This window comes from Notothenia coriiceps, unplaced genomic scaffold (genome assembly GCF_000735185.1).
Source record: "Notothenia coriiceps isolate Sejong01 unplaced genomic scaffold, NC01 NC01_scaffold00020994, whole genome shotgun sequence".
Lineage (NCBI taxonomy): Eukaryota > Metazoa > Chordata > Actinopteri > Perciformes > Nototheniidae > Notothenia > Notothenia coriiceps.
This window is the reverse complement of record NW_011353695.1, coordinates 17,932-37,930: the sequence shown is the minus strand read 5'-3', so window position 1 is coordinate 37,930 and position 19,999 is coordinate 17,932. Positions and strand designations below refer to the sequence as shown.

At 40.3% G+C, this 19,999-nt stretch overlaps 1 protein-coding gene across 1 annotated transcript in view; it reads right to left on the bottom strand.

Moving 5' to 3' along the window:
• Nucleotides 1–8,526: 8,526 nt before the first annotated feature.
• ube2j1 (ubiquitin-conjugating enzyme E2, J1) overlaps nt 8,527–19,999 on the bottom strand; it is a 17,689-nt gene continuing 6,216 nt past the window's right edge. The window contains exons 3-6 of the mRNA XM_010779941.1: nt 18,496–18,580; nt 15,798–15,903; nt 10,723–10,855; nt 8,527–8,885 (exon numbers count right to left, since the gene is read on the bottom strand). Of these exons, the coding sequence (XP_010778243.1) occupies nt 8,682–8,885; nt 10,723–10,855; nt 15,798–15,903; nt 18,496–18,580 (528 nt within the window). The 3' untranslated portion in view covers nt 8,527–8,681. The remainder of the gene's footprint in view (nt 8,886–10,722; nt 10,856–15,797; nt 15,904–18,495; nt 18,581–19,999) is intronic.

Sequence of the window (19,999 nt, the reverse complement as noted above, 5' to 3'; positions counted from 1 at the left end):
GCACTGCGCCACGCCGCCCATCTTCACACCTCAAAGTCATCGAGGCGCTTTTACACGTACACATTGATATTATACATGTACTGTGGACAATACCCACAGGAGCAAATTCGGGTGAAGTGTCTTGCCCAAGGACACAACGGCCTGAAGCAGTGGGGCGGGAGCGGGTTTCGAATCATATTTCAAGCATACAAAAATGTCGAGGCTGCACATGTGTACACTCCGCGGTCTTAAAATCCCCACAATGCTTTGCGCACGGACCAATTTCCCCATGATTCTTGCCTCGCTTCTGAAGCAAGATGCTCGGAAGACATGTGCTACCAAGCAAGCGTACTCAACGTTGAGAAACACCCCGTGTCTCATTCTCAAGAGAGACCTGTTTATACCCAGAATCAGCACTTTTGGAGCAAGAAGAGAAACAGAGGGATATGAGGCATGGCTAGAATGGGTGATCTGTTGGGTTTTTTGACCAAAACACTTCATAGACATGTTTTTTATATTTTGTTATATATCTGAGACCTATGCTATTGCCTGAAAATAGCATGATAGCATGATTTAATGCAACGGCTTTGTTTTTATTGTTTTTACTTCCACTTTAATATGTTTGAAGACACTACATTAAACTTAGTTGATGTAAAGGTACTTAAAAAGGACATTAGGGTCTATAATGGAGTAGGTACTCATGAAGAGCACCCGGGTTTGAATCCTGACTGGGAACATTTGATCTTCTGTCTCCTCCTTTAGACACTGTCACTTCAATAAAGGTAGTGGGGGCCCGACAAAAGATTTAAAAAAAAACAGCCTGATAAATAAACTATGATACGATATATCTTGCTGCAACAGACTTGGAAATCACTGATCCAATACAACAACTGCACTTTCCTTTTAATGCATGTTTTTCAGTAAAGAAATGGCTAAAAGGCACTGAGTGTTGTTTATTTGTTGAACCAAATAGTGTTGTCATAGTCACCAGACCATGTATAGTTTTATCAGGAACAACATGTTCTGTTGTTGTTGACCTGCAGGATGCTGTAAGGGTGATTTGAGGAAATGAGAAAGAAAGGACCCCTTAACTATCTCTGGTTGTATTGACCATTGTTGATAAAGCTTCAGATCAATAAGCAGAACAGATTTATGGCAATATCGGATATTTGCATGGATCTTGCATCAACGTGATGAGATATCCTGATGAAATATAGTGACGAAATATCTTGAATTATCTATACAAATATTTGACCCATATAAGTGTGTTCACTCACAAAGACTATATCATAATGGTTGATATCACAATATAAAAGAACAATAAGGTAACAAACTATTTAGGCTTTGTTTAAACCGCCTCAGTGTTTACACATTAGAGAAACAAGGCTCTTCTAATATACTCACAGGGACCTTGAGAGGATGACTGGATCCTTCACGTTTGTACTTTGTGTCTCATTTTATTTTCTGAATAATCCTTGAAAGCCTTGCAGCATTAGAACACTCATGTGTATTGTCCCAGCAGCGACAGCACAGGTGGAACTAATAACATAAACCAGGCTCCTTTCCTGAAATGATTGCAATAAACGTCAGCATTCATTATGAAACTACGACATGAATTCAAGTTTCACTTCATATTCTTCCTGTAATAAACTCCCCCACAATGCCTGTGATATATACAACTGCAACCGTTTCTGAGAATGTGGATATTTCTTAGAAACGGACCCTACCAGTTGGATAATTCTAATTTACTCGCTGAAGCATCGACATATTGAAAAAATTGTGAAAATAAAGTTAAATTGGTCAAAAAAAACAATCAAACATAAAAATGGACACACACGCGTAAATAGTTAATCAACTTTACATTAAGCCTTTTACTCGCCTTTTGAATGACTGTTTGATACCGTCATTGACTGCTGGTTCCCTATCCGCTGTTTATCAGTGATCAACAACCGCTTCAGGAGCACAATGTGTGTCTTTTGCAGGCTACAATTTGGCCTCGGTCATCCATAGAAAAGTGTGGTCTTATTTTTAACTGGAGCATCTGCAGATCAATTCCACCAAGGAATCCACTTAATTTATTATTCCATTTTATTCTTATCTTTATTGCAATCTTGACTTTAACCAAGTCCGTAATGTAGGAACAATTGAGTGACATTCAACTATTTTTTGTTTGGGAGTGGAATGCTTCTCTAAATGCCCTATGTAATAGATTTGGCAAACTTTCAGAATGAACAGCTGTTATTCAAATACCATGTTATCATAACCCATATAAATGCATATTACGACATATTGGTTATTTTTCTTGTTTAGGTTTATGCTTATATTTATTAGATTGGCCTGAGAAATGTTTGATATGACTAATCTAGCAGTGTGGACAATTCAGGACACACTCAAAGACAATATAATGAAGGACCACATTTATCAGTTTCTCTGGTTTACTATTTATAGGTATTTGTTTGTGTTGGGGAAATATTTTCCAAGGCCCATAACTTTGACCCTGTTTATCAGTTCTGTCCTGATTGAGCACAAGCACCTGTAACCTTGGCTGCGGTTGTCTCTGTTCTCTATCTTGATATGCACAATGTTGATTAGTCTCTCTGAACTAGCTAAATACATGGGTCTGGGGTAGAGTTCTTCAGAATTGACGTGGCAACTCTACCGTGAAGTCAGAACCTCTCTCTTTGACATGTCTTGTGAATTCTCCGGCCGTAACTCCAAATAAACCATCAGTGTTTGCCATCAAAGCTCCAGCTCTCCCCGTGTCTCTCTGAGTCCTAACTCCAATTGCTTCAGAAGTTTCCCCCACAGTTTGAGTAAAATGTAAATGTTTTCTTTTGATTCTATAAACTACTGACCAAATGTCCCTGTGCTGGAATCCAACAGACACTGGAATGGAATGGCTGCCATCATGTAGAGATTGAGATTTAAGAATCATTTGGAGTGGTCTCTTTTTTCCGGAGCGGCATATTCTTTTAATTTAATTTAAATGAATTTGATAATCATTAGTTAGAATTATACCGTTTTTGTATAGTTTTGTTTGTTTCTGGACTGCGCAAGGTTTATGTTTATTATTGTTTACGATCAAGTTTCTGCCATAAAGCAGACTGTTCAACTCTATGAGATTAAAATGATTTTTCACCAGTCGGACAATGTGAAGTCTACAAGATGGTTGAAAAGGTTTGTGACCGCTCGAGTCTGGACACCTGATGGTATTTGTACTTGTGTTTATATATGTACAGTGGGGCAAAAAAGTATTTAGTCAGCCACCAATTGTGCAAGTTCTACATTTCTGGCTCTCACAGACCTGTAACTTCTTCTTTATAATAATAATAATCCTTATATTTATTATAGCGCTTTATCAATGACTCAAAGCGCTTTACAAATACACATTACATATACAGATCATACATACATGTAATGGTCATCTACTGTGGACAATACCCACAGGAGCAAGTTCAGGTGAAGTGTCTTGCCCAAGGACACAACGGCTTTACAGACGCAGCGGCGGCGGGTTTCACCCCCTTGATCAATGCACTGCGCCACGCCGCCCATCTTCACACCTCAAAGTCATCGAGGCGCTTTTACACGTACACATTGATATTATACATGTACTGTGGACAATACCCACAGGAGCAAATTCGGGTGAAGTGTCTTGCCCAAGGACACGACGGCCTGAAGCAGTGGGGCGGGAGCGGGTTTCGAACTGGAGTTCCCCAACACCCCCTTGATCTGATTATCAAACGCACAGACCACTGCGCCACCCGTCCCTAGACGGGAGCCTCCTCTGTCCTCCACTTGTTAACTGTATTAATGGCACCTGTTTGAACTCGTTATCAGTATAAAAGACACCTGTCCACAACCTCAAACAGTCACACTCCAAACTCCACTATGGCCAAGACCAAAGAGCTGTCAAAGGACACCAGAAACAAAATTGTAGACCTGCACCAGGCTGGGAAGACTGAATCTGCAATAGGTAAGCAGCTTGGTGTGAAGCGATCAACTGTGGGAGCAATTATTAGAAAATGGAAGACATACAAGACCACTGATAGTCTCCCTCGATCTGGGGCTCCACGCAAGATCTCACCCCGTGGGGTCAAAATGATCACAAGAATGGTGAGCAAAAATCCCAGAACCACACGGGGGGACCTAGTCAATGACCTGCAGAGAGCTGGGACCAAAGTAACAAAGGCTACCATCAGTAACACACTACGCCGCCAGGGACTCAAATCCTACAGTGACAGACGTGTCCCCCTGCTTAAGCCAGTACATGTCCAGGCCCGTCTGAAGTTTACTAGAGAGCATTTAGATGATCCAGAAGAGGATTGGGAGAATGTCATATGGTCAGATGAAACCAAAATAGAACTTTTTGGTAAAAACTCAACTAGACGTGTTTGGAGGAGAAAGAATGCTGAGTTGCATCCAAAGAACACCATACCTACTGTGAAACATGGGGGTGGAAACATCATGCTTTGGGGCTGTTTTTCTACAAAGGGACCAGGACGACTGATCCGTGTAAAGGAAAGAATGAATGGGGCCATGTATCGTGAGATTTTGAGTGACAACCTCCTTCCGTCAGCAAGGGCATTGAAGATGAAACGTGGCTGGGTCTTTCAGCATGAAAATGATCCCAAACACACCGCCCGGGCAACGAAGGAGTGGCTTCGTAAGAAGCATTAAGCATTTCAAGGTCCTGGAGTGGCCTAGCCAGTCTCCAGATCTCAACCCCATAGAAAATCTTTGGAGGGAGTTGAAAGTCCGTGTTGCCCAGCGACAGCCCCAAAACATCACTGCTCTAGAGGAGATCTGCATGGAGGAATGGGCCAAAATACCAGCAACAGTGTGTGAAAACCTTGTGAAGACTTACAGAAAACGTTTGACCTCTGTCATTGCCAACAAAGTATTGAGATTAACTTTTGTTATTGACCAAATACTTATTTTCCACCATAATTAGCAAATAAATTCTTTAAAAGTCAGACAATGTGATTTTCTGGATTTTTTTTTCTCCTTTTGTCTCTCATAGTTGAGGTATACCTAGGATGAAAATTACAGGCCTCTCTCATCTTTTTAAGTGGGAGAACTTGCACAATTGGTGGCTGACTAAATACTTTTTTGCCCCACTGTATATGCAGTTTAAAGGTCCCATTTCATGGCCATTTCTACTGATCATAATTCCATTGTTGAGGTCAGAGATGGAGTACTCGAGTCCTGGATTCGGACTCGAGTGCCGATTTTCGGGACTCGTGACTCGACTCGGACTCGCGCACTGATTGAAGCGACTCGGACTTGGACTCGTGAATTATTGCGTACGCTGACTTGGACTCGGACTCGGACTCTGGAATTTCCCCCCCTACGATGACTCGGACTCGACTTGTACATTGATGCCCTGACTCGGACTCGAGCAAGTTTTCTCTGGAGTCTGATGTCCTCTATCCTGGCATGTGCACCTGTGAGGCGAGTTCACGGACTAGGCCCCGCTATTCCAGTCTAGAGATGTCTAGAGACACACCCCGCTGTATGCTTTCACACATTCTGCTTCCACATTGGACAAGAGCAGCGCAAAATGCTCGTTATGTGGAAACAATATTGAAGAGAAGGCTCCGTAACATATTACTCTAAGGATCGAGTTCAGACATATAGGCTGTCTTGAAAACTATCATCAGAGTAACGTGATCTAATCAATAAATAAAGATTCAGCCGATAACATGAAAGCACATGGCTACTTAACATGCAGAATTACGTCATTTTGCATGCTAAGTAGCCATGTGTTTTCTGGGGCTAAATCTTTATCAGTAAACCGATTTAACCGGTAAAAGTTCCTTCAAAATAAGAGTCCCGATCTTATTACTATCAAAATACAAAATATACAAATATAATCACTTCTCTAAAAGGTAACTCATTTTAAATATAGTTTATTTATATATAATAATAATATTAATATTAGTAATAAGCTTTATATTTGTATAGCACCTATTACAAGAATTGTAGCCAAACTCGCTTCACAGCAGTTCAATAAACAGATTAGTATAACATGACAGGATAAAAGCAATGTAGAGGAGCAGCTACATTTCAACACATATATCCACAAAGATTAATACATGAAGACTTGTGACTCGGACTTGACTTGGACTCTTCTCAGGTGACTCGGACTTGGACTCGGACATAGGTAATGATGATTCGGACTTGACTTGGACACTCCTTGGGTGACTCAGACTTGGACTCGGACTCGAACATAGGTAATGATGACTCGGACTTGACTTGGACACTCCTTGGGTGACTCGGATTTGGACTCGAACATAGGTAATGATGACTCCGACTCGACTCGGACATTCCTTGGGTGACTCAGACTTGGACTCGGACTTGAACATAGGTAATGATGACTCGGACTTGACTTGGACACTCCTTGGGTGACTCGGATTTGGACTCGAACATAGGTAATGATGACTCCGACTCGACTCGGACATTCCTTGGGTGACTCAGACTTGGACTCGGACTTGAACACAGGTAATGATGACTCGGACTCGACTCGGACACTCCTTTGGTGACTCGGACTTGGACTCGGAGAGTGGTGACTCGAGAGTGACTTGGACTCGTGAATTGGTGACTTGACTACAACACTGGTTGAGGTCCACTTGAATAGATTATTGTGCAATTTTCCAAAATCACATTGGTTTCTCTGTATAGTATATGTCAGTGATGCAAACACAGTTATGGTGAAAAAAGAGAGAACTATTCGAAGCAGAAAAAAAACAGCGTAATATACCATCTGACAAAGGCCTGTGCTATAATGCTTCAATTAACTGGCTATTCTTTATAATATACTCAGATCAATAGGAGACAGAGATGTTAAGTTATAAATCAAGGGTTTTTATTATTATTTACAGGTAGATATTATCAAGGGTGTAACTTTGGTTTAAGAAGTGGGACAAACACAAAACAGGGGGTCCTCCGCAATGAAGCATATATAATGAGTGTGCAAACTTATCTAGTATCCTATCCATATGAACCTGTTTATTTATGGGGGGACCTCACCTCCTCTAGGGGGGTCCGGGGGCATGCTCCCCCGGAAAGATTTGTTTCTTTAAATTGAAGTTAAATGCATCAATCTGGTGCAATTTGAGGGGGAAATTAAGAGATATATGGATACAGCTCTCAACACTCATATAAAACAGAACTGTATAATGCTTCAATTAATTGGCTGTTCTTTATAATATACTCAGATCAACAGGAGACAGAGATGTTAAGTTATAAATCAAGGGTTTTTATTATTATTTACAGGTAGATATTATACACTTTTAACTTTAAGGGCTTCAGTTTTTCTTCTTCTTCTTTGCTTGCGAAGGTATTTCTACTGCTTTACGTCTGCTTTACTAACTGCTTTACGCAACCGACTGGTGCTGCTGCTGCGTCATGACGTCACGGGTGCTTATCAGGCTCTAGCTCCGAACCGGCCCTGGAACCGCGTTGGTGTAATAGTTCGCCAGAGCCTTGCAGCGGGGTTACAGCGCAGAAGTGCGCCGCATTTGCACATGACTGATGTGCAACAACATGTGACTCCTCTGTTTGCCTTCTGTTGGTCGCTTGTTAGCAGACCCTTCACGCGATAGCAGAGCAAACAGGTACAGGAGGCGTAGAGCGAGGGATCATTGTCCACTAGTCGTGCTCGCAGATGGATAGAAAAATATACTTTGGCGGCCGTAAAAAGACTATAAGTGGGCGGCCCGCCCAAGTAAAGTCTTGGTTTTAAAGTGAGAAGTTGTCCGTCAGTCCGTGAGTTGGACACCCCCCTCCCCCCCGAAATGAAAACTCTTTGATTCTCCACGAATTACAGAAGCCACCCAAATCAGCGTTGAAAAAGCGGGAGGCGCCGAAAAGCGACTAATTTGTATCACTGATATGTATTCACTCTGTCCTAAACGGCTTGTTGGAGCTCCTGCCCCCCCCTCCCTGTGAGCCCAGTGTGCTCTGATTGGTCGGGACGTTGCGAGGCTCATTGCTGCTGTGAGGAGCGGACAGGTTTCCGGGTCGGTGATACAGCGAGACACAGCGAAACTCATCCTGAGCACACACAAACACTACCCGGCCGAAGTAAAGACAATAAGTGTGGCTTGATATTGAGTAAGAAAAAGGTTTATAACGCTGTAAGAATGGGTCTGCGGAGAGCATTTCTCCGCGATCCCAACTTGTCTATTACCAACCAGGGAACTCTATGCAAGTCAATGGGGATTCCCTGTAAGTTAGCCAAGGGATCCTGGTGTGTGAGGTGCTCCGCGGATTGGTCCATTTGGGGCAATCCGGTCATTTGTGTTGACACACGTCACAGAACCCAGGAAGCAAACAATGGAAAAAGAGAAATCTCCAACGAGGCGTTCTGGGGCAGCATAGACAGGTATTTTCTGTGTTAGAGTTTTACCCGCTACTGGGTGTACTTTGAGGGTTTGTGACTCTGCAGACCGTTTACATGCAGAAAAACCTTCATAACACACAAGGGGACGGGTAATAACCGGAAAAGCATGACATGGGCCCTTTAAAGGGTTGAAGTCAGAAGTGGAACGCCATGGGATCTATGAAATATTACGTTAATACAACCCTCAAAACGTGACTTTATCATTAGAGGTTTTTTGACGTTTTAAACTAAAGTCAACCCTCAAAATCGCCTTGTAGGCTCAGTGCCCTTGAAACTTCGTATTTTGGATAATCGGCCACTACACTATCGTTCTAAAATATGTTGCAGGCTGCAGGCAGGTCATATGTTGTGGGGAGGGCAGTGTAACACCTACCAGCTCAGCCCGGGGCCCCTCAGACTCTTGCTGCTCTGCAGACGAGGAGGAGTCTCCCTGGGGGGACGTGGAAGGCTCACTCTCTGCACCCCCGCTCTCACTGGTCTGTCTGGATAAACTGGACTCTTCCTGCAGTAACACACAGGACACTGCAGTCACAACATGGCCTCAAATACATGCGTTATTATAAACTGTCACAATTACTTCAACAATGCTAAATATAACAATACAGTGCATGATATTTCCATTTCATTGTGGTTCACTTCAGATGACTTAACTAAATGTAAAGCATGGCTGTATCTCATTTAAAAAGGAGACGAGCCAAGAAATAAAATAAAAGTCTGTTGATAAATTATTGTTTAAAATAATTAAGAACGGCGGAATTACTATAATAGTTCATATGCTAAATTCAGTATAATGTACATTCACATAGCACTAACACATTTCCAGTATATGACATTTGGGTTATTAACTTTTAATGTAGGAAGTGTCAATGACACACTGACTGTATAATAATACTGGATGGATGGAAGGGTAGATACGCATTCAATTGGTCTTTGACAGTATTGAACCCTTGTTTGAGACATAATTCCACATTCCTCAATGACAATCTGTAGAGTTTTCTGAAAATGTTAAGCTTCAACAGAAACCCAACACTTTACCAAGCTGTTTTCCCATGTGGTCCTTTACAAAAAGGCCAATAAATGAAATAACAGAATAAGCTTAACTGTGCAGTGAACAGCTGAACATGCTGCTGCAGCAATCCATCAAACGTGGCAACATCATCATACTATAATACCCATGGGTCTGTTTATGTGTATGTATAAGCGTTTTGATTATGTCTCCCATCCTCGGACTGATCTACTTCATGTTTAGCGTGTGTGTTGTTGTGGACAAGACGAAAGAGAGCACCTGTAAATGTTTTTGGATTAGCAGTTCTGCAGAAAACTGTGAAAAACCCAGAACCATTGCCAGAGTTTGGTTACCTCCTGCTCTAAGCTGTTAAGGTGCAAATAGATATACATGTATTAGATGTGTGCATCAAAGCTCGGCCGCCACTGCTTCAGGCCGTTGTGTCCTTGGGCAAGACACTTTATCCGCATTTGCTCCTGTTGGTAATGTCCACAGTAATGACTCTTACATGTCTAATATGTGTAATGTGTATTTGTAAAGCGCTTTGAGCACATGTAAAAGCGCTCTAATAAAAAATGTAATCCATTATTATTATTAAAGCTGCATTCAGCTATAATTTGCACTCATGATGCGTATATTGTAGAGTTTCTATAAAAGGTAGAAACTCTACAATATACGCATCATGGACTCACTACGAAACCCACAAAGCAGCAACACAAGCAAATCCTGAACGGTTACTGCACTAGAAACATTACAAAATATAAATAATAATGAAAACAAAATGGTAGGTACAGGATTAATTGGAGAAAGAAATCTGTATTTCTGTATTAGAAGAAGTATTTATAAAGTGTTAGTAGGGTTTTGGTTGTGAGTATGGCTGTGGTTGATGCAAAGAGAGCTTAATACAGAGAAATCACAAGTCTAATGACCGACAAAATCCTCCTTTTTTTCCCCATTCACAATGGAGTACATTTTGCCTCTGTTTTCACAAACGCTTGGACTGTTCTCCTCACTCAGTTAGTCAGGGACAGACTTGTATTGATGACCACACGTTGCTGTCGTCAAGAAGAGACAGAGCAGCAGAGTTGTGAGGATTAAATGAATTTGGTACTGATTTTGTGTTGGGTTTACATGAACAGCAAACACAATTGAAATTGAAATTAAAATACTTTTCAAATAAAGCCTTGATTTCTCTTGACTGTTCAGATAAACACAAAGGAGTTTTTCTCATTTGAATCAGACAGTATTGAAACAATTGTGAAAAATAATGAAGGGTAAGAGCTTGTTATGAATGTTTATTGTCCAGCCCTCGTGTTGCAGCCAGCATCTGTACCTTGAAGTTGATTTGCTGAGCCAGCTCTTTAGCCTGGTCGTCCTCTGCGCTGGGGTCACTGTTGGGGGTTAGAGCCAGGAGGGCGGAGCGCATGGAGCCCCCCCCACACGCCTCACAGCAGAAGTCCTGGGACCTGCAGGACAACACATGTTACATGGTGAGGTCATCCTGCTGCAGGAGCACTTTTTATTCTCCTCTTGATAATATAATAATAATAATAATAATACATCTGTATTTGTATAGCACCAGGTGCAGCTCAAAGTGCTTTAACACCAAGGCACACAACACAACGAAAACAGAAGAAGAATATCACATCAGGCCAGACATTAAAACCGTATAGCACATATGCAGTGTAGCAACATGATATAACGGTTTGACAGTTTAGGAGACACAGGAGGTAAGATAAAGATAATACACATTTAAATAAATCATGATCCTTCTCGGTAAAATAAAGGAAGACAAAACCAATAAAAACTATAACATATAAAAACCTATACATTTAAAAAAAATTTAAAAAAATAAGATGCCAAATCAGATGACAATAATAAAAAACTATAAAATAAAAAGAATAATAAAAGGAAAAAAGACCAAAAGTGTTGCTAATAAAATTGTAAAATAAATGATAGAATTAAAAACATTTAAAATAAATAAAACAATATACAAATAAATAAATAATAAAAGACCATTTAAAAGTGGGGTGTCGCTAATAAAAGCTAACCTAAAAAGATGAGTCTTTAGGTGACATTTAAAAAAGTAGGCTTAACCCATTTTATTTTGGGGGACTTTGGGAGATATTTCTGTTAGAATAGACATTCAGTGTTTCCAATTATTAGCCTAGATTACTTGATTCATTTTTGGATGTACTGTAATTCTGTTTCCACAGCCTTACTAAAACAAGCCTGAACTGATTATTTGTGTTACTGTCGATACGATGGCAGTGGTTCAAATAAATGACCTGTAAATTATGAATGGTGCCAACATAATTGTTCTGGCTGACTTGCCACAGTACCGCAGGTGTACCTGCCAAGTTGCAAACATTTACCTGATTTATTGCCCACCAGCTTGTACATTAATTCAATTTTTCACTGATAAATGTCACCCTATGGTTTGCAATTTTACAACAGCTCATGCTTGTAATTGATCATGGAGTGCAATTAGTTGTTTTTTTGTAAAACCACACACAATATCTTAAATATGTATGTCATAGCTCTGTGATTTGAGTAAAATCCTGAAGATATTTATTCCCTTTTCTTTTTGTCCTGAATGTGTCCATTCTAATTCTTTATTAGGCTGCAGTTTCTCTCCCAACCTCCCTTGTAGAGATTTGAGAAACACAACTACAACATTCTTGACTTACATGTACCGCTTAGTCAGTGTAACTAGGTATCTTTATAGGAAGAAGACGCCCCCTTCCATTATTCCGTTTACAGTGCAAAGCTCTGATCAAATCCGATTTGGTGTAATTCCAGAACAGATATCACCATGCACAGTTAAAGAGGTTACAGCTATGTAAATCAAACTATGCAACTAAACCCAATGCTAACCTAACCCTTCTAACCCTAAAAGTGAATTCCAAGTGGTCAAAAAGCCACACGAAGAGGTGAAGACTTCCCAAAAGTTCCTCTTCAACGTGATGTTACCTCAAAGATAAACACAGAATTATTGTGGAGCAGTGTACCAGTTTTAAAGAGGCCATATTATGCTCATTTTAAGGTTGATATTCGTATTGAGTGGCTCTACTGTGACATGTTTCCATGCTTTAATGTGTGTAAGAGAAAGTCCCTATGGAGGAAACTTTGGGATTTTAGCCTTTCAGACCATAAACCAAAAACCTATAAAACACACTAGCTATATAACACACAACCTATATAACGCACTAGGACAGAAAAAAAAAAAAAAAAAGCATAAAAGGACGCGTTAAAATAAAATTATACTTATGTGCTGCCTGTGTAGTGGGTGGCACTTAGTAAAAAAAAGAAAAGAAAAAAGTACTGTCATCTGGTCCATTGGTAATTTGGCTCCTTGGTTATGATACTATACAGATTTGTAGACTGAGCAGCTGCCTGTACTTTTCAGAGCTGGGTATGAATCCTGTCAACAAACTGGCACACAAGCCGTGTGTGTAAATGAAGGTGGTGTTCCTGGAGCTGGCTGTCTGTTTGCATTGTTGTCTTCCTAATAGTGCCTCATTGGCTGACAGGTTCAGTTTGCCTTCTCCACCTGCGGCACATTCAAATGTCAGGCCCGCGTTAAAGATTTGTTATGTTACCTTCACGCCCTCATGTCAGTCCTGACAGCGCTATGAGGAGGATCACCACAGCCTCTTAATGCAGTTAGGTAAAAAAACACAAAAATGCAACACATTACAAAGGTTTCTGCACATTTGTCTCAGAGAAACTAATCGTCCCTTGCACCGGCTAATGGGATGATGTCACAGCGATGTAGAGGAGGGATGAATCATGCTCTGAGGAACACCATGTCATCACCGCCGCGCTCCGCAGGCTAAAGGTGGCATGGAAAGATTTGGATACATTATGTTGTCAAATGATCCCAATCACTGTCTTCCTCTGGAGCCAAACTGAAATTGAATTATTTTCAAGTGAAATTAGGATGTAGCTGGAGGAGAAGCTGGGCTTATTAGGCAACAGACGTTTTGCCTCCAGTCACCATGTCACCACCACACCACACCACAGGCAGTCTATAAAGCGGACACCATGCAGACAGGCACCGTGGTTGGTCGATGGTTCTTCACTAGAATGACTGTTTAAATCCTTTTAGGCGTAAGTGCCGATCATCAGGAGAACATCCGAGCTGGGGGGAAAAGGGCAGAGACTGGAGGTTTGGGATGTCAATTCTGAGACGTACACTGAGAGGACAGCAGTTTAGATGTTATTCCTTATTTAGTTGATTATTTCATAATTATTTAGATTCGTAAAGTGTGTGACCCAGTATTTTCTAAAATGAAGCAGTAGAGCCAAAACCAAACAAACTACTATGATAGAAATGCCGTTCAAACTTTTAAAAAGCCTTTGATAATTATAAACGAAGGGGAAGAACATGCTTGTGAGAACTAAGTGCGCTTTCTTGCACTTTGCTCAGTTTAACCGTGGCATGTTTAACAATGTCCCCCTTTATCCCGCCTCAGGCGATTCACAGGACAAGACACACAACTGGAAGCTGTGTAAAAAGCAGAGGAGATAGTGTTGGCATATTTGCCCAGTGGAAAAAGAAAATGCATACTGCAATATAGCATAACACTATTTATCAACTGAGAGGTTGGGCTTTTACACTAAATAAAATAAACAACATTTAATATAAAGGTTATAAAAGTAAGAGAGTATTTGATTTCATCTGATTTACCTTGGGATTGCCAAGCTGGTCCCTTTCCAAAGACGTACCTACACAGGAAGTGTTTCAGCAGCGTCCATCAGTCATCCGTCTCTCAGCTGGCTCTATTTTAATCAATAACTGCACACGCTTCACACACATTTTTGGTCTATCTCATTATATTTTTCCTTTCTATCACAATAACACTGTGACTCCTAGGATAACTCACAGTGAAAAACAAAGGAGATGATTGAGGATTTGACTTTTTTCCGACCAGTTTCAGAGATCAAAAGATACATTTGGCACTTTTTTAGCATCTTTGTCAAAGAAAATATCTTTAAAACACATGTAAGCAACTATATCCACACACTGTAACTTAATTCTAACAATGATCATCACAAAATGCAATGAGAGAAGTTCTTCTGGTAATGAAATGTGTCCTCCGGTGCCAGAAATGACTGACATTTTTCATATTCATTTCTGAGACTTCTCAATTCTCCACAGGACCCCCTGTGTTTGCCCTGCAACATTACTTTGACAGTTTACTTGTCAGTTACAGACTCAGCAAACTCTGAAAACATCCTGCCGTGCAGAGGACTCTTTATAAATGACAGCCTTCACAATCACAGTGGGAACGGAACCAGAAAATGAGAAATCAAAGAAAGTTGCTGCGTCAACCTTAGACAGAGTTTAAAAAAGTGGGTTTCCATCAGGGAGATAAGCAGCCATGTATTTATAGCAAAGTGTGTCTTCTTGTGTATCTCATCTCCGTCTCATAATGAAACAGGCAGCTGATCAAGACCCCCGTCTCCTCTGCTAATAGAAAAGCAACTTTAGCTGGATCCTCGCCATCGCTGGCTTTGTACCGTGTCTCCCGAGCGAAATGCGGTGTGAAATGAAGAGCAACATGCCCACTCATGATCCCTCCAGAGACTGGGTATTTTGGCGATAATGCATTTTTTCATCTTGTAATACCAAGACTGGCTTGGGCACATCCTTCTCCCTTTGTGACTGGTAAGTTATTAGTGGGAGGCATGTCCGCCGAGGCTCAGGTGCTGATTACATTACATTCTTGTATGACTTTTTCTTTCTTAGGGCCTGTGTCCACATAGCGCCTCTTTGTGAGCACCAGTGTTTGTTTACATTGTTTATGAGGAGTTAGCCCATGTCGTTGCATGCGGCTGCCTTGAGAAAAACTTTGCATCCTGCTTTTTTCAGAGCGCTCTTCTGTTTTTGTGAGGCTGCTCAGCGCTTTTAGTTGAACATGATTCTGCTTTATCCTACGTGAGAATTAACTCACAATGGAAGAATATAGTAAATGAGAAACAGAAACCAAAGTTCCTATCTTTGATGAAAGATGGAATGTCGGACTCTGGATGTTGCTGCCAGTGAGTGTCTGACTTTGACCTCCATTGGCAGATCGTTCACCTCCCTCTACAGCTGTCTCAATGAGTGGTGAAGCTCATTCAGACAAGACCAAGAGTCTTCTGGTTGGTCCGGTCGGAATGATGTCAACAATGTCCAACCAACTAACATAAACAAGCCCTTTATGCCCTCTGACTAGCATCATGCATCTAATGGCGGCACTGTCCATATCCTTGACTTGTTTGCTAATCCAGCATGCAAGACCATATCATCTATACGTTAACTGCTCCACACCACTCACCTCATCAGTCTCTAGCCATAGCACACAAGTCACGCCCTGCAGAGTGTGAACAATAGAAGGATATGCATTTAGTAAATCTTACTTTTTGGCAAGGGCCCTCCTCTCTTCTGGAGTATAATCGAGAGATCCTATGGCCCCCTCTCCTTTTGTTGGCATGAATCCGATTATAGCTATCAGGGCGGTACGAACTGAAAGATAAAAACAAAAGGAAACATTGAAAATCCGAGCACAAAAAGGGAATCAGAGAAGGTTAAATAACACAATGTTGCACATGTCGTCATGTTCTGTGCCTGTGTTACAGAAGTAAGAATGGCGCTTTGTTGTCTGGACGTAAGCATGGATTTACCCTGGCCTATGTGGACATCCACCTTGTGTCTGTGCTCACACATTCTCCAGCTGGCACAGGACACTTTGGACAATATGGTGAAGGTCAAAGGTTTGTTTGTGTCTGTGTTATGACTGCTGTGTTTGGTCTGAGCTCCAGAATATCCAATAAAGTATCTGGACACCCATTATATCTGACTGTCTTAGTAAGATAAGCCTACCTTAAAGGTTATCCACATTTGATTGTATTATGATAACAAGCAAACATTGAATATAAGGATATAGCAAGGATTAAAGGATTTATGCAGGATTGAGTTGAGTACTGCAGGTTTTACAAAATTGCCAGTTATGCACTACCCTCAGAATATTTTGCACATTTGTACACAAGCAACCTCTCTTATTATCTACACAGCCTTCCACTTTTCATTACAATGCATTGTCTTTGGCTATATCCAGATTTCATGGTAATCATTTTTTATATCTTAATGTATACACGTTTTAAAAAAAAAGAAAATAATATATAATAATTTTTTGGGTTGTTTTTCTTACTTTTTATCTTCTTTAACTGTTTTTATGGATACACCATATACACCAAGGAAAATTACTCGTATGTGTTTACCTACTTGTCAATAAACCGGTTTCTGATCTAGAACGCTCCTCTAGTCCTGCAATGGCACAACTTATGGCTGATTGGACATTCAAATATTAGAGCCCTTACTGTTAATATTATATTAGTATAATATTTTATATAAATACAAAAAGTTTTAACTACAGACCAGGAAAACATAACAAATATAGAAATAAGCGTATTCATGAATGAATCAAAGTATATAGTGTCTATTCCAAGGTCAAAGGGAAAGTTTGAATTACTAACATTAAATGTGTGGTAGAAAAGTATTCAACTGTCAATATCCCTGGAATCACTGCCGCTGGATCGAAGAGCACAAATTGCCTCTGTTGCTCTCCCTGAGGTTTCTCCCATGTTCCCCTTTAAACTGTGGGTTTTCTCTGGAAGTGTTTCATTGTACGATGTGAGGGTCTAAGGACAGAGGGTGTCGTATTGTCATACTGATATTCTGTACAAACTGTGAAGACCACTGAGACAAATATGTAACATTTGTGATATTGGGCTATATAAATAAACATTGATTGATTGATTTAGTTGTTTAAATAGTAGGATGGTAGCTCCCACTGAGTTTCTCCTGATTAAATGCCACAAAGTTAGTTAAAAAAGCAGAACCCTGAAAAGGTCCAATCCCCTGCAGAGAATGACAATGAGTTCTCAGGAGAATTTATTAACAGTTTTACCAACAAGAACTCAAGCATATTGTATTTTGGAATGGCCAGCACTAAGGATATAAAGTTAATTCCAAGAAAATACCCAGAAAAATATAGGACCCTGAAGTCAGAGCAACAGTCATTGGCCAATGGACATGATTCATATTGGTGTGGCAATGTGTTGGTATACACTTTTTAAATTATAAACAGAGTTTGAAGATCATAGCCGGTCCATGTTCTGCATGAGTACTGTCATGTGAGATTGAAGACCAACAGGTTTCATTTCACCCAAAGACTACAGCACCTTCAACTCTGGTTAAAGGTGATTCCTGTCAAATTGTCAGGTGTGTTAGTTGGAAGCCTCTGTTTTCTGATCAGATCCTGTTTTAATACTTTTGTTAAACTCAAAACTTCTTCCATGTTGTCTTGTTAACTTTATTATAATGTACATTCCCTCAGGACGAATCCTCTAAAACCCAGCACTTCCTGCACATACTGTATGTTTCAAAATGAAAGCCTGCACTGCAATGTTCATAACTTCATCTGTTCCTTTATATGAAACATTTGCAGGACATGCTGAGTTTCATTGATTGAAGCTTAACAGAGCTAAATAATGTCAAAGTAGTTTAGAATGAACGGTTGAATGAATAAAGTATTTGTGTTTAGATAGGATCCTCGATCAGCAGAGTGGTGAATGTACCCTAAGAAGTTGTACTAATAGCTGAAGTACTATAAAATGTACATAAGCCTGAATGTACAATGTGAGCCATTAGAGTACAGTAATTGCAACCCCTCTCTTACTAATTGACCTTTATTTATATTTGCGAATCACACTTTTCACTTTATTTGAATTAAGGTGAATTATTTTTTTTTTCCAATAAAATATTTTGATCATTCAAGATTCCTCTCCAGAACACACTAAATCAAACTGTGCATGAACTTACAAGTAAAGACAGAGCATCAATAGTTTCCCATACATTTACTAGACAATTCCTCGGTTTATAAAAATGTTTAGTTCTACAATTTAGACTGATTCTTATTACAAATTAGAGAAACTGGGGGCATAAGCTAAATGTTGGGAACTAGGACTTGGCTTTGAGCTGCTCGTACCTAATTGCCTCTTTGTGGGTTATAAAGTTGTTTTGAATTTGAAAATAATTCAGTTGGAGGAAACTCACTGCTCCAAGAGGGCTGCCATGTCTCTGGATGGTGGCCAGAGATGCTCAAACAAATTTTCTTCCCAACTTCGAATCTTCCATTTGGCTAGGAGGGAAGGAAAAAAAGAGAAGGTGGAGGTGAGTATGTGGGTAGAAATACATCAATAAAACATACATTTCAAAATATGAGAAATATAAGTAGACAGTAGGGTTGGGAACCGAAACTCAGTTCCAGATGAGAACCGATAAGAAAATGCCAGGTACCCATACAAAATACACAATTTCGGTTCTGCTTAACGGTTCCTAAACGGCAACCGGGTCCGTCTGCGCCGCGGCGCTGTGGTGACCCGGTGGAATACAGGGTAAGGGCCAGAGGTGGGACCAAGTCATTGTTTTGCAAGTCCGAGTCAAGTCTCAAGTCTTTGCGCTCGAGTCCGAGTCAAGTCTCAAGTCAGGATGGGCAAGTTCAAGTCAAGTCCAAGTCCTAAACTTTGACAAAACGAGTCTTAAACAAGTCATTATGTGCTTTTCACCAAATATAATGACATCGATCAACAGAATAACACTTACTAATCAAACTGCTCTTTCTTAGTCAAATTAATAATGTAATAATCAATTTTCTCTCTGTTGGTAAAGTAACGTGTTTTTTTCTATTTGAAGAGGGATCAGTAAGGTAAGGCTACCGTGACGGTTTGATTCAGAAGGAGTTTAATGTATAAGATCCCTGATGTTGAGGTGACCAGATTGTTTATTTCCATGTTACAAGGGACCCACAATCCATCTTTATGCAAGGGATAATGTGCAGCGAGGCGGTCTCTATGGGGAAAAGATCACCTGAATCTAGATCCCTCTGCAGGTGGTACTTTAAGTATATGTTGATGCTAACACTTTTGTACTTTTACTTGTAACATTTTGACTGCAGGACTTTTTATTGTAAGGCAAGGCAAGGCAAGTTTATTTATATAGCACTTTTCAACACAAGGCAATTCAAAGTGCTTTACAAAAAATTAAAGACATTTAGAAAATGGCATTTAAAATCAGTCATTAAAAAGAAAAGCTAATAAAATAAACATTAAAAGAAAAAATACATGGATAAAAGTTACAGTGCAGTCTATGATATGAATAGTTCAATTAAAAGCAGCGACAAAAAGAAAAGTCTTCAGCCTGGATTTAAAAGTAGTAAGAGTTGCAGCGGACCTGCAGGTTTCTGGGAGTTTGTTCCAGATATTTGGAGCATAATAACTGAACGCTGCTTTACCATGTTTAGTTCTGACTCTGGGGACAGAAAGCTGACCAGTCCCTGAAGACCTGAGAGATCTGGATGGTTCATCATTTAGCAGGAGGTCAGAAATGCATTTTGGTCCTAAACCATTCAGTGCTTTATAAACAGCAGCAGTATTTTGAAATCTATTCTTTGACACACAGGAAGCCAGTGTAAAGACTTCAGAACAGGAGTGATGTGATCCACTTTCTTAGTGTTAGTGAGGACTCGAGCAGCGGTGTTCTGAATCAGCTGCAGCTTTCT